The following is a 14,962-nucleotide window of genomic DNA, read 5'->3' as shown; positions in this document are numbered from 1 at the left end:
TCTGCATAATAATAATAATTTCTTACCGTAGATGTTTAACAGACACCCCCTACCCACGTTTCCTATTTTGGAAGTAATAGAAGAGACCCCTGACTATTAGCCATAGAGGAGAACTACTGCAATCTCAGTCTAGGGGGACCCTACCTCTTCATGGTTTTACCTAGGGAAAGTATCTCAGTCTTCACATATATCAGTTGTGCCCGGCCGGGAGCCAGATACAACTAATTTAGATATAAGTGTACCTCACTTCAGTGCACCGGTCCAGCATCTATAGGCTGATCTACAGTACGGACCAAAAGTTTGGACACACCTTCTCATTCAAAGAGTTTTCTTTATTTTCATGACTATGAAGGCATCAAAACTATGAATTAACACATGTGGAATTATATACACATAACAAACAAGTGTGAAACAACTGAAAATATGTCATATTCTAGGTTCTTCAAAGTAGCCACCTTTTGCTTTGATTACTGCTTTGCACACTCTTGGCATTCTCTTGATGAGCTTCAAGAGGTAGTCCCCTGAAATGGTCTTCCAACAGTCTTGAAGGAGTTACCAGAGATGCTTAGCACTTGTTGGCCCTTTTGCCTTCACTCTGCGGTCCAGCTCACCCCAAACCATCTCGATTGGGTTCAGGTCCGGTGACTGTGGAGGCCAGGTCATCTGGCGCAGCACCCCATCACTCTCCTTCATGGTCAAATAGACCTTACTTTCAAAGTTTTCCCAATTTTTCGGCTGACTGACTGACCTTCATTTCTTAAAGTAATGATGGCCACTCGTTTTTCTTTACTTAGCTGTTTTTCTCTTGCCATAATACAAATTCTAACAGTCTATTCAGTAGGACTATCAGCTGTGTATCCACCTGACTTCTCCTCAACGCCACTGATGGTCCCAACCCCATTTATAAGGCAAGAAATCCCACTTATTAAACCTGACAGGGCACACCTGTGAAGTGAAAACCATTTCAGGGGACTACCTCTTGAAGCTCAACAAGAGAATGCCAAGAGTGTGCAAAGCAGTAATCAAAGCAAAAAGGTGGCTACTTTGAAGAACCTAGAATATGACATATTTTCAGTTGTTTCACACTTGTTTGTTATGTATATAATTCCATATGTTTTAATTCATAGTTTTGATGCCTTCAGTGTGAATCTACAATTTTCATAGTCATGAAAATAAAGAAAACTCTTTGAATGAGAAGGTGTGTCCAAACTTTTGGTCTGTACTGTATGTCCTGCAGGACAGGAAAATGTAGCATGTACTAATTTTCTGTCCAGCGCTGCTTGACATCTGGAATCCAAAGTGATCCTTAGCACAGGTCATCAATATTAGATTGGTAGGAGTCTGACTCCCAGAATCCCCACCATTTTCCTGTGTTCACAAGAGTCATAACTACAAGGCTTTGTACACGGTGCAGTGGTGGTGCCTGTTTACTGCAGCACTGCTCCCATTCTCTTGAATGGGAGCTGCGCTAGAGTAATCAGGCACAGCTACTACACAGTGCATAGAGCTATGCAAGTCCAGCTTGGAAAAAAGTTAATTTGGGCGCCAGGGAGTAGGACACTGGCCAATCTATCCTAAAGATGTGTCATCAATTAGTACCTTATGTTTCCGACTAGAAGACGCACTCTTTTCCCCGAAGGTGAGGGAAAAATGGCAGCGCATCTTATAGTCCAAATGTTAATGTTGACTGTTTCTATTACGGAAGCAGTCATTAGTATAAATCTGCCGGCACTCGACCACGGCGTTCGCGCTGCAGCGGGAAGGAGTACAACGTGTAATTCAAGAAGGGATCCCGGCAGCCGGCAGTTACTATTCAGAGTATTCTTTTATTTTTGTCATAATAGTATGTCTTATGACGCGTTTTGGCTCAACAGCCTTTATGAACAAAGTTACATGCAAGTGTTCCGTACTTTTCTTATATAACAATTGCAAGTGATACACTGGTGACGTCAGACGCCCAGCTACGGGAGCGAGTGAAATAGCACCAATCAGCAGCTTGGTTTCACTATGTGCATACAAAAAAGTACTGACAAATCAATGAACAAATAGACAAATAAACTGAAAATTAAATAAACGGAGATACAGTGTCATTCATCCGCAGGGTCAGCGAGAAGATGATGTCTATAAAACAATGATACAATGATGAGAATCAGGGATCGAAACAATGTTACAAACGCATAATCTCCTAATCACGATTCAAACCTCTAGGGTGCAGGGTGTCCAAGGTATGAATCCAGTATGCTTCTCTCTGTAAAAGGAGCTTTTTAATGTCACCACCTCTCCTAGGTCTCTTGATTTGCTCTAATACCTGAAACCTTAATTGTGACACTGTGTGTCCGTATTTGTCAAAACGATGCGGTAATGGTGATTCTGTAATGTTAACTGTTAGGATGGATGAAATGACTGATAGGTTCATTGAGAGGGGATACCCCAGATCAGTCTTAGAAAAGGTGAAATCAGACTTACAGTCCCCAACCACGGCAAGGGTTAAACAAAAAAGGATCCCATTTGTGCGGAAATTCCATCCATTCAATACAGGCTTTGACAGAATAGTGAGAAAACACTGGCATATACTGACTGAAGCATACCCAGGGTTTGAGGAATTTAAAAATCCTCCCCTGATCCTCCCCTGATTTGCAATAAAAACAAAAAGAAAAAACAGTTTTTGCGACAAATTGGTACGTGCGGATCTGGGCAGTCCCAGAGGGACTACGAGATAGAGCACATTGGGAACAGTGAGGAGGGGCACGTTCCCCTGGCTCCACTGTTTCCAATGCTCTAATATTATGAAGGGCACAGAATTTTACCATCCACATACAGGACAAGCCTTTAAAGCAAGGGGCTTCTTTACATGTGAATCCTCTACCGTTATTTATATGATAAAGTGCCCTTGTGGTCTAGCATATATAGGCGAAACTATACAGGCAGTCAGGGATCGGATAGGGAAACATAAGTCCACTATTAGAACAAAGAATTTATTGTTACCATTACCACATCGTTTTGACAAATACGGACACACAGTGTCACAATTAAGGTTTCAGGTATTAGAGCAAATCAAAAGACCTAGGAGAGGTGGTGACATTAAAAAGCTCCTTTTACGGAGAGAAGCATACTGGATTCATACCTTGGACACCCTGCACCCTAGAGGTTTGAATCGTGATTAGGAGATTATGCGTTTGTAACATTGTTTCGATCCCTGATTCTCATCATTGTATCATGATGTTTTATAGACATCTTCTCACTGATCCTGCGGATGAATAACACGGTATCTCCGTTTATTTAATTTTCAGTTTGACTATTTGTTCATTGATTTGTCAGTACTTGTGTTTTGTATGCACATAGTGAAACCAAGCTGCTGATTGGTGCCATTTCACTCGCTCCCGTAGCTGGGCGTCCGACGTCACCAGTGTATCACTTGCAATTGTTATATAAGAAAGGTACTGAACACTTGCATGTAACTTTGTTGATAAAGGCTGTAGAGCCGAAACGCGTCATAAGACATACTATTCTGACAAAAATTAAAGAATACTTTGAATAGCAACTGCCGGCATCCCTTCTTCAATTAGTATGCATTAGGTAAGGGGAGCGTTGAGGGAAGTGCTGCGCTGGCTGTACTCATCCCTTCCAACGGTCTACTTCCAGGCGCGGCACTGCACTGTGACCTGACTTCGTACAGCGCCAGGACGTAGTGCATGTAGGCGTGTACTATGACCTGACGCTGTGGATGGTCAGGTCACAGTGCAGCGCTGCCTGGAAAGAGGAAAATAAATAAAGGGGGGCGGGTGAGTGTTGAATCTGCAGGGTAGCGGTGTTGTCCAGAGCAAGCGAGGTACTGCTCTACCAGAGGTAACCTTTAAACTCTTAACTCAAATTTGAAAACTCATCATGATATCCTGTAACAAAACTCAATGAAAAACAATTGAAGGTGTCGGCTTAACACAACTAGTTTAGCTAACGCATCTAGTTAAGCATGTTTGTTAACTCTACTACATCTGCAAGTTTAGGTTATTTTTTTTAATGTCTTGCTTGCGGTCTGATCTGAAGTGTGATGGAGCTTGGGGGCCTGATCTGAAGTGTGATGGAGCTTGGGGGCCTGATCTGAAGTGTGATGGAGCTTGGGGGCCTGATCTGAAGTGTGATGGAGCTTGGGGGCCTGATCTGAAGTGTGATGGAGCTTGGGGGCCTGATCTGAAGTGTGATGGAGCTTGGGGGCCTGATCTGAAGTGTGATGGAGCTTGGGGGTCTGATCTGAAGTGTGATGGAGCTTGGGGGCCTGATCTGAAGTGTGATGGAGCTTGGGGGTCTGACTTTAGAGTCTGATGAAAAATATATATATTTTTTATTTTCCTCCTCTAAATCCTAGGTGAGTCTTATAATCTGAAAAATATGGCAAGTCCTGGAAAACCCATTTAAAAGGAATTTTCCAGTGTAACAAATTCTTTAAGAGATGTTCTACCAAACTCTCCACAGCAGTCCATGCACCAAAAAGCACTACAGATATCGGCTGATGACAGCCACACGCAGCTTTATACCTACTCCACTATTTTCCCAAGATGGCTGGACCACTGTATAAAACAAACACTTTTACCTTTTGTGTCACCCCTTTCCCCTCATAGATTTTTAGCTCTATCGAGCAGGACTTGTCTGTTACTATGTTATTTATGACTGTTTGTACATGAACCTCTGAAAGCGCTGTTGGCGCAATATAAATAGATTATTAAGTGTACCGTTATTTTTTTTCCAAGTCAGCTAAGTCCAACATTCTGTGGTGAATAATGTTATAATGTGGGTGATTGAGTCAGCACAACCTGTATGTAGGTGCACATCACTATGGCGAAATACATATACAAAACGCAAAATACAAATGTGATAGCACTCTGCATCCAGCATTCTGCCCTGCCTCCATGCTGGATGAGGCATTGGTGTACATTTTGGCCAAAGCGTAATAAGCCACTCACCACGTCAAGGTCGCCTCTATGGAGTGGACCCTAACAATAGTTCCTACCTGTTTATGGGCCATGATAGCCACACAAAGTCCAGGGAATGCAGGTGCAGCATGCACGCCAAGCACACTCTGCTTTTAACCCCGTCCGGTGCCATTACAGCTTTCATCGGATCCAGGGATGCAAGTACCAACATGCATGCTGAGCCCACCATATACTTCTCCTGGAGCCAAATGGCTACTGGTAGGTGCTATATAAGCAGACTCAGTTTTATACTGACTTTAAAACCAGCCTCCAGGACAGATTGACTGGTCAGGTGTGCATGACTGCATGGAGATCGCCACGCCTCCAATATATACTACAAAGAAAAAATGTGGGTGATTGAGTCAGCACAACCTGTATGTAGGTGCACATCACTATGGCGAAATACATATACAAACGCAAAATACTGTTATAATGTGTCTTTAGATGGGTCTCTGTTTCAAATCCCAGCTTAACCTCAAATAGCTACAAATTTCACTAAATTCTGTAGTCTATGATTTAAAGGGTAATAGTTTATCAAGAAAACACTCCTTTAAATGGACCATTAATGAATGTCCAGATGCTTTCTATTGGACGGTGGCTGGATCCAACTGAATAAATCATGCAGAGCAAAAATCGAAAAATCCAGCTTAGTTGCCCGTATAGCTCAATTTATCTCTACATACAGCCCATATTGCTGGGGGATGTGGGGAGAGGGGAACCCCATCACATATGTGGTGGAATTGTCCTACCATATTTCCCTTTTGGAAGGAAGTCTTTGACCTTATGTCTAAAGTTGCTGGATTTCCCTTTCCCCCCGTCGCCGGCATTAGCTATACTCTATTAGGTTTGCGACCCTCCCATGCACCCATCCTTGGGTAGTAGCAGGGATATTAACGGCGGCAAGGAAACTAATTGCTACCTATTGGAAATTACCTGTCACTCCTAGTTTTTCAGAATTGATAGCCTTTGTTAATAAATATATGCAGCATGAATGTATATATGCTGCTTCACACCGCAAGTGTTGCAGAGAGGGGATTTATGGTGCATGTCCTCGTATGCATCCCATATTCCACAGACCGTCTTATGAGAAATATATCATACAAAAACAAATGAAGAGTGTTTGGGGGAGAGCTAGGTGAGCGGTTCTGGCATATCACGATTACTGGGGTTGTTCCTTAGTAAAGTGCCTTGTAGCACAACAACTATGTTCACTATTTTCTCATGGATCACCGTGTCCTATTATCTGTTAATAATATTGATTGTTTAATATAGCTCTTAACATTGTACAAACTAAAAAAATGCTAAATGCTTTCTCTTTTGTTCATTGTAATGTTTGAAACAGCATCTCGTTAATTGTTGTACTGAAAAAAATAATAAAAATCTAAATCCCAGCTTTCCCTCAAAAATCTGTCCACCAAGAATTTTGGTGTGGCTTAGTGGAAAGAGGAGTGGTTTAATTGTGTGCGTGTACAAAAAAAAAAAAAATGCAACAAAATTTTGGCGTAAAACAAAAACGTGGTGTAAAGTTAGACTAGACAGTCTATAGCAAGGATGCTCAACCAGCGGCCCTCCACCTGTTGCAAAACTACAAATTCCAGCGTGCCCTAATAGCTGTAGGCTGTCCAGTCATGCTGGGAGTTGTAGTTTTGCAACATCTGGAGGGCCGCAAGTTGAGCATTCCTTGTCTATAGGTACACTAGATTTATCATTCAGCATCAGGCACTGTCAAAAGGCTACTTTCACATATGCGATTTCCTTTCCGGTTTTGAGATCTGGCAGAGGGATCTCAAAATCGGAGGAAAACGATATGCCCACATTGTCTGAGATAGGACAACCCCTTTAACAAAATTAGATAACCCCTTTAACACAACATATCTAGAAACAAAAGAGTAAAGTAACACAATGTTATAACAATCTGTATATTGTAACAAAAGACAAAACCTTACTTGAAGCAGAACTTTTCCACTGTAAACACTCATTGGATACATGGTGCCAAACGTCATGAGAGCAATGGCGACAGCGGATGCAGTGTCCACCGCAAAGTAGTTGCTGCAAACACAACATGAGTATTAATACTTTGTAATATTATCCATATTTATTATATCATTTATTATTGCCAACAAGTATTTTAATCAATGAAATGAAGGTGCTGTCCCACTTACACAGTCTCTTCATGACAATAAGTACAATTCCATTTTTCTGGCAGCCACCAATTTTAGATAGAGCATTAAGGTCAATATTTAAAGAAGCACTCAAGATTTTTTATTTATTTTTTTGTCTGTATAGTGCAGGATAGGCAAATATTAAAGAATAAGATAGAGCAGGGATGACCAACCTGCGGTTATCCAGCTGTTTCAAAACTACAACTCCCAACATGCCTCTACTGCCTACAGCCATCATCCTACAGCAGGGCATGGTGAGAGTTGTACTTTTAAAACAGCTGGAGAGCCACAGGTAGGCCATCCTTGAGATAGAGGCTCTTGTGTATGCCTTGTGTATACCTGTTTTATTTGATGTGCCATTTCTAGGTTGCCTGCCATCTTGATTCCTTCTTTCCCTTAGATATGGTTTTGCTAATGAATCCTACATTTCCCATCATGCCTGGCTTTGCAAACACATACTCCTATAAAGTGTGTAAGGACAGCCATGACAGATCAGTGACTGCTGTCCCCTCAAACAACAGGGTTTCCATGTTTTTCTATGTGATACAGTTTGAGCCTATCTGCCCTCTCAGCTCTTAAATGCAGAAGGAAGGGAGACCAGTGGGTAGCTATATCTCATAGGACTACACTGGAGAGTCAGCACACACAGAAAGTACAGGCAGTGTGAGTAAAGGCTTTCGCACGAGCGGATTCCGTGTGGGTAATCCGCTGCGTGAAAAAGAGCCAAGCCAAGCCAAGCCCTGCGTGAAAAAGAGCCAAGCCTCCTCTCTGTGACCTTTTTACTGCAAAATCACAGCAACATAAAGTTGTCACTGTGATTTTGTAGTAAAAAGGTCACAGAGAGGCACGGATCATTATTAATCATATTAAAGCTCTCTGCTGTCCAGAACAGGGCTTGGCTCTCTTTCACGCAGAGGATTCCACGCACGGAATCCGCTCGTGTGAAAGAGCCCTAAGGAGGTTTATATAACTGCATCTAATCACTGTATGCACTTACCTGCTATATATATGTACTTCTTGTCCTTTAGATAGAGGACACACTATCTTCATCTTTAGAGGTTATATTAGGGGACTGCATAACTACCAAATAAAATTATCAGAATAACTCTGGGCGATCCAATTAGAACTCAGCCGTTCCCCTATATGTTCACATAATGCTCGGCCCAAATGTCACACTTTTGTATATCATAAAAGTGATTGGATACCATTTTAATGGTACGGAACAGCATAGCCTACTTGCTATAAAATGTGACAATGCTTTTATTTGGATTACTTTTTTGGAGTAGACATCAATGGGCTGGTTGATTGTGTTTTTTGTTTTTAACAAGCAGCATACTTACTTCATTTCAATCAACATGTAAGTAATGCAAAGGGACAGCGCTCCAGCAATGTCAATCAGCACAAAAGGGTTCATCCGAGGTAAGAAAACACTGCTCAGTCCTGGGATAATTCCGCATAAACTGCAGGAACACAATAAAATAGGGAATTGCTGGTCGATCTGTGCTATTCCATATAAATATATAACAGGTATATAAAAATGCTAAACAATTATTTCAGCTTGCACTGTGTTTCAGCTGCCATCTAGAAAGGTACTGATAAAAACACTATATAAATATTTTTTATACCTATATATTAATATTTTATCTACATAAATCAGTCTGTATATCTATACAATTCATATGAATGAAACTGACCGTAAAATTATTGATACACTTCTGGCACCCTGAAGGGACTGCGGTGCTCCTGTAAGTGTGGTGTGCGAGTGTCTATTGTAGCGGTGGTGCAGTGTAATTATCTGTTTGTCTCATTCACTTGAATGGGAGAGAAAGCTGTAATTACACTGTTCCACTGTGACAAGGACGACCTGCGTGCAAGGTAAACATTTAGGCCTGGGCTACACCGCGACTTGTTGCAGCGCGACTGATTGATTTTAACTATTGAACTACAGCTGCAGTCTAAATGAATGTATTCAGTGGAATGCAATTTTGTGGACTGCAGTTGTAGTTCAATAGTTAAAATCAATTAGGTCGCACTACAAAAAGTTGCAGTGTAGCCCAGGCCTTAGGGGGCGAATCGCTCGCAACAGCACCGGAATCCCTTCAAACAGATGATCAGGGGGTGCAAGAGTTGGATCTGAAATTGATGACCTACCCTGAAGATAGTTCATCAATATCTGTAGCTCAGTCCCATTAACTCTGCAGTCTCACTAAACCCTCAAACTGATTTTAAAATTGAGAGATTAGTCAACATGTCCTACGGTGTACAGGGAGTGCAGAATTATTAGGCAAGTTGTATTTTTGAGGATTCATTTTATTATTGAACAACAACCATGTTCTCAATGAACCCAAAAAACTCATTAATATCAAAGCTGAATATTTTTGGAAGTAGTTTTTAGTTTGTTTTTAGTTTTAGCTATTTTAGGGGGATATCTGTGTGTGCAGGTGACTATTAATGTGCATAATTATTAGGCAACTTAACAAAAAACTAATATATACCCATTTCAATTATTTATTTTTACCAGTGAAACCAATATAACATCTCAACATTCACAAATATACATTTCTGACATTCAAAAACAAAACAAAAACAAATCAGTGACCAATATAGCCACCTTTCTTTGCAAGGACACTCAAAAGCCTGCCATCCATGGATTCTGTCAGTGTTTTGATCTGTTCACCATCAACATTGCGTGCAGCAGCAACCACAGCCTCCCAGACACTGTTCAGAGAGGTGTACTGTTTTCCCTCCTTGTAAATCTCACATTTGATGATGGACCACAGGTTCTCAATGGGGTTCAGATCAGGTGAACAAGGAGGCCATGTCATTAGATTTTCTTCTTTTATACCCTTTCTTGCCAGCCACGCTGTGGAGTACTTGGACGCGTGTGATGGAGCATTGTCCTGCATGAAAATCATGTTTTTCTTGAAGGATGCAGACTTCTTCCTGTACCACTGCTTGAAGAAGGTGTCTTCCAGAAACTGGCAGTAGGACTGGGAGTTGAGCTTGACTCCATCCTCAACCGAAAAGGCCCCACAAGCTCATCTTTGATGATACCAGCCCAAACCAGTACTCCACCTCCACCTTGCTGGCGTCTGAGTCGGACTGGAGCTCTCTGCCCTTTACAAATCCAGCCACGGGCCCATCCATCTGGCCCATCAAGACTCACTCTCATTTCATCAGTCCATAAAACCTTAGAAAAATCTGTCTTGAGATATTTCTTGGCCCAGTCTTGACGTTTCAGCTTGTGTGTCTTGTTCAGTGGTGGTCGTCTTTCAGCCTTTCTTACCTTGGCCATGTCTCTGAGTATTGCACACCTTGTGCTTTTGGGCACTCCAGTGATGTTGCAGCTCTGAAATATGGCCAAACTGGTGGCAAGTGGCATCTTGGCAGCTGCACGCTTGACTTTTCTCAGTTCATGGGCAGTTATTTTGCGCCTTGGTTTTTCCAAACGCTTCTTGCGATCCTGTTGACTATTTTGAATGAAACGCTTGATTGTTCGATGATCACGCTTCAGAAGCTTAGCTGCATCCCTCTGCAAGATATCTCACTATTTTTGACTTTTCTGAGCCTGTCAAGTCCTTCTTTTGACCCATTTTGCCAAAGGAAAGGAAGTTGCCTAATAATTATGCACACCTGATATAGGGTGTTGATGTCATTAGACCACACCCCTTCTCATTACAGAGATGCACATCACCTAATATGCTTAATTGGTAGTAGGCTTTCGAGCCTATACAGCTTGGAGTAAGACAACATGCATAAAGAGGATGATGTGGTCAAAATACTCATTTGCCTAATAATTCTGTACAGGGTGTAGAATGCCAACCTGTCTTCTTAGTTTGTATATATAGAATCCTGGAGGTGTATAAACTCCAATTTAAATGTGCCTGTTTTCCATTTACAGGCCACATCTAGGTGCACCTGTAAAGCCTGGGACATATCAGCCAGTCTTGAGTGGGACTTGCAGACTCCTCCCTCCTCCCATTGCAAGCATGGCTACATGCTGGAGATAACTAGGTGAGCTGTTTGTGAGTCGGCCTGATGCTCCTGTAATTTGCCCACTGGCTCCTGGTATTGCCCAAACGGCTCAGGTAGGAGAGTGCTAGGTCCCGGGCTACTTGAGAAACCTTGGCGTGGTGCCCGGGCTTAGACATGTTCTACACCGTAGGACATGTTGACTAATCTCTCAATTTTAAAATCAGTTTGAGGGTTTAGTGAGACTGCAGAGTGCACCTATCTTTGTTATTTTGTTATATTAATTATTATCACATCCGCACTTGTTACCTTGTGTAGGATGTCTATTGTGGTACTTGTGGTTCGCCGCGGACCTCCTCCACCGTATGCATTTTGCTGGGGATTGCCATTAGCAACGGGCCACAAGTGCAGGATTTGCTCCCCTATATATATGCACAACTGCATGTGGGTTTGAGCACCTCTTGCGAATGCCAATCTGTCTTCTTAGTATGTTTTTTGCCTGCCTTTATTTTGAGGCAGGTTAATCACTCTTGCACTGGGTGGGGCTGGGGTACCTGGTATGCTGGCTGCTCAGTGCACTAATGCACACTGACTCTGGGACTGGGGCCCAGGCTGACACTGAGGAGGACAGGAAAGTACAGGACACTCAGGAGGAGGCTGCTCCTGCCGTTCGCCGAGCTCACTAGCTCAGACGGCGCAGCAGTTTATTCCCTCCCCCATCCCTTCTCCTGCTTTAATTAGCCGCACATTCATTGGTGGCAGTGGTGTGGGCAGCTTCAGAGCCCACTCTTTTTATTGGTTTCAGTGGCGGCCGCGTCATAAGAGGGAGGGACTCCCTCCCTCCTTCTCCACTGTCTCGCCGGAGAGAACATAACGCGCACTGAGTGCGGCACACGCCATGTTCTCTTGTAAGAGGCCTAGTATCGCAATAATGCAAATCCCAGTACCGAATCAATAATGGCACAAAAGTATCGATTGGGTATCGAAATTTCGATACCAGATGCAACCCTAAGGCTAATTTCACAGTAGCGTTTTAATTTTGTCCCCATTCATTGCCAATGGGGACAAAACTGAACTGAACAGAATGGAATGCTCCAAAATGCATTCCATTCCGTTTAGTTGCCTTCCCATACTGGAGAGCAAACCGCAACATGTTGTAGTTGGCTTTCCGTCCCGGGATGCAGAGCAAGACGGATCCGGCATGACCCCCAATGCAAGTCAATGGGGACGGATAATTTTTCTCTGCCACAATAGAAAACTGATCCGTCCTCCATTGATTTTCAATGGAGTTCATGATGGATCCGTCTTGGCTATGTTAAAAATAATACAACCAGATCCGTTCATAACGGATGCAGACGGTTGGATTATCAGTAACAGAAGCTTTTTTGATGGATCCTTCCAGATCCAGTAAAAACGCTAGTGTGAAAGTAGCCTAAAACAGACGGGCAGAAGCGTACAGCCGAGCAGTGTGCCCCTTTGTTTCCATTTTACTGTCCTCGGGGAGGGAGGTATAGGAATTTAGACAAAGGCTATGGATGTTTTAGGATCATGTAGAATACCCCACAGATTGACAAACAGTATCGGCAAGTTCACCCACTGCTTACTTTCATCCTTAATTGGCGTCAAAGCTAGTTTTGTCCTTGATGATAGGGTGATTTTATTTTTTTATTTTTAGGAGGGGGGGGGGGCTTTTTGAGAGCCATAACTCTTAAGTTGACATTGCTGTAGGGTGGTTTGTGTTATGGTTGGTTGGTTGAGCTGTATTTTTAATTCTGGAAGGTGCCAAGCGTATTCGCCCCTGTATGGTTGGAAATAATAGGGCAGTAGCCCTAGAAGACCCTATGTGAGGGACAGGGGATATTACGCCCTACCTATCTATACGAGGAACTTGCCCCACAAGGGGCGTCCCCGTCCGAATACCTAACCCTATGGGGGCGGAATCCCTGATAAACCCTATATGAGTACTCCCGACGTGTCACGTTTCATTCCGTGAGTGAAATCTTCAGGGGAGAGTAAAGTAATAACAAGACTATGGATGGGGCTTGTATTACAAAGAACGATGGTAGAAGGAGAGTTTGCTTAAGGTCAGTCACTATAATCGCAGGTGGAGGTCAGTCAGACAAAACACCAATGAGTGGCCGTAGCAAACCTCTTAGCTAGCTAGAGTACAGGTTCACCAGTGGGTGATACCTGTCAGAGTCAAAGTCTGACCCCAGGATACATGTGATCCAGTTGGGCTGTCGGCAGGGAATGCCCACCTGTCAGCGCCTTTTAAAACGTGCCTAAAGTCGCGCCAGTTTACCTGTGCCGCCCCACTTCCGGTCACGTGACGCCGGTACTAGGAAGTCACGTGTCCGGTGAAACGCACGGAAGTGAGCCAGCGTACCACGGCGATGCGATCCGTTGTGTGCGGCGCCAGGCAATGACGTCACACATCACGTGACAGGGCACATGATCGGAATACAACCGACTGTAGAGCGCATCACCCACAGCACGCCAAGCCCACAGACAATGCGGCATAGAGGGAGCGGTGAAACGTATCAACAGGGGGCGGGACTAGGCACTAAGCGACCACAGTGTCATATGGTAAAAACAGACAGCAATGGCAGCGGTTGGGGCCCTTAGTTGGAGGGATCCCCTGGTAACAACATAATAAATAGAACCAAACTATTAGAGGCAGGCTTTATGAGACACCAGCCACAGGAGGAGATGACTGGCTAGATGCCAATAGAGCATAGAGATAAGGAGTTGAAACAGGGGAGAAAAAAAAGAGATGAGAAATTTATATAAAGCAGCCAAAATGTAACTGCTCATTTAGGCCCAAAGGGGCCATGGTTTTTAAATAGTATATCCATCGTGTCTCCCGCTGTAGGATGGCACGATCCCAATCTCCCCCACGTTTTGGGGGTAAGATCCGATCAATGCCCATCACCGAAATGCGGGCTTTTCCATTGTGATAATTATAGATATGGTTAGCCACAGGAGTGTCTTTAGCCTTGGCTATATCGTTTAGGTGCTCCCCAATACGTCTGCGGAGCTCACGGATGGTTTTGCCCACATACCCCCTGCCACACTCACATGACAGGAGGTATATGACACCGTTAATGAAGTGATGTATACGGTATTCCTTGCCCGTGACTGCACTGCTGAAGACCTTCCCAGATTTCACGTAGGGACAGGCAATGCAGCCACTGCACCTGTAAAATCCATTGTTGTTTGTCACAGAGGTCCATCCTCTAGCGCAGGGGTAGGCAACCTCCGGCACTCCAGCTGTTGTGAAACTACAACTCCCAGCATGCATACTTTCTCTGCTCTTCTAAAAACTCTTATACAAATGGATGGAGCATGCTGGGTATTGTAGTTTTACAACAGCTGGAGTGCCGAAGGTTGCTGATCCCTGCTCTAGCGTCTATTATTTCAGAAGCAACTATATTAAATGTTAGGTTTTACCCCTTTGTCCCCTAGGGGATCAGTACATTTATCATAGCCCAGCACTCGCCACCAGGTTAGGATAAATCTGCCCCTGTGATCGACAATAGGCACCATGGCTCGATGTGGTGGAATCATAAGTGCTGTACCTTCGGCTCAGATCTGCTACATGTTCTTGAAGCCAGCTTGTGCTAGCAGCTGCAAAATATAGAAGGCAAAATATTAATAACATACAATAAGAAAAATGAAAGGTGTACTAAATTGTTCCTAGAATAAAGTTCTTCTCTTTTGCTTTTACAACATAACTGAATATATAAATGCATGATACATACAAAGTGACACACTGTGGCAGATTTACAGTCTAACACTAAGACACTGTAAACTAAGACAGACAGTTTAAAAACAGATGAGTACCTGATGCTGGATGATAAA

General features: G+C 43.2%; 1 protein-coding gene across 1 annotated transcript in view; it reads right to left on the bottom strand.

The window, feature by feature from the left end:
* Positions 1 to 14,962, bottom strand: part of SLC30A6 (solute carrier family 30 member 6) — a 73,067-nt gene that overhangs the window by 15,962 nt on the left and 42,143 nt on the right. Inside the window, exons 9-11 of the mRNA XM_040429587.1 lie at positions 14,680 to 14,728; positions 8,470 to 8,589; positions 6,914 to 7,016 (exon numbers count right to left, since the gene is read on the bottom strand). Coding sequence (XP_040285521.1) covers positions 6,914 to 7,016; positions 8,470 to 8,589; positions 14,680 to 14,728 — 272 coding nt within the window. The remainder of the gene's footprint in view (positions 1 to 6,913; positions 7,017 to 8,469; positions 8,590 to 14,679; positions 14,729 to 14,962) is intronic.

This window comes from Bufo bufo, chromosome 4, assembly GCF_905171765.1.
Source record: "Bufo bufo chromosome 4, aBufBuf1.1, whole genome shotgun sequence".
Classification (NCBI taxonomy): Eukaryota; Metazoa; Chordata; class Amphibia; order Anura; family Bufonidae; genus Bufo; species Bufo bufo.
The sequence above is the reverse complement of the archived record's forward strand: the minus strand, read 5'-3'. Positions and strand labels throughout refer to the sequence as shown.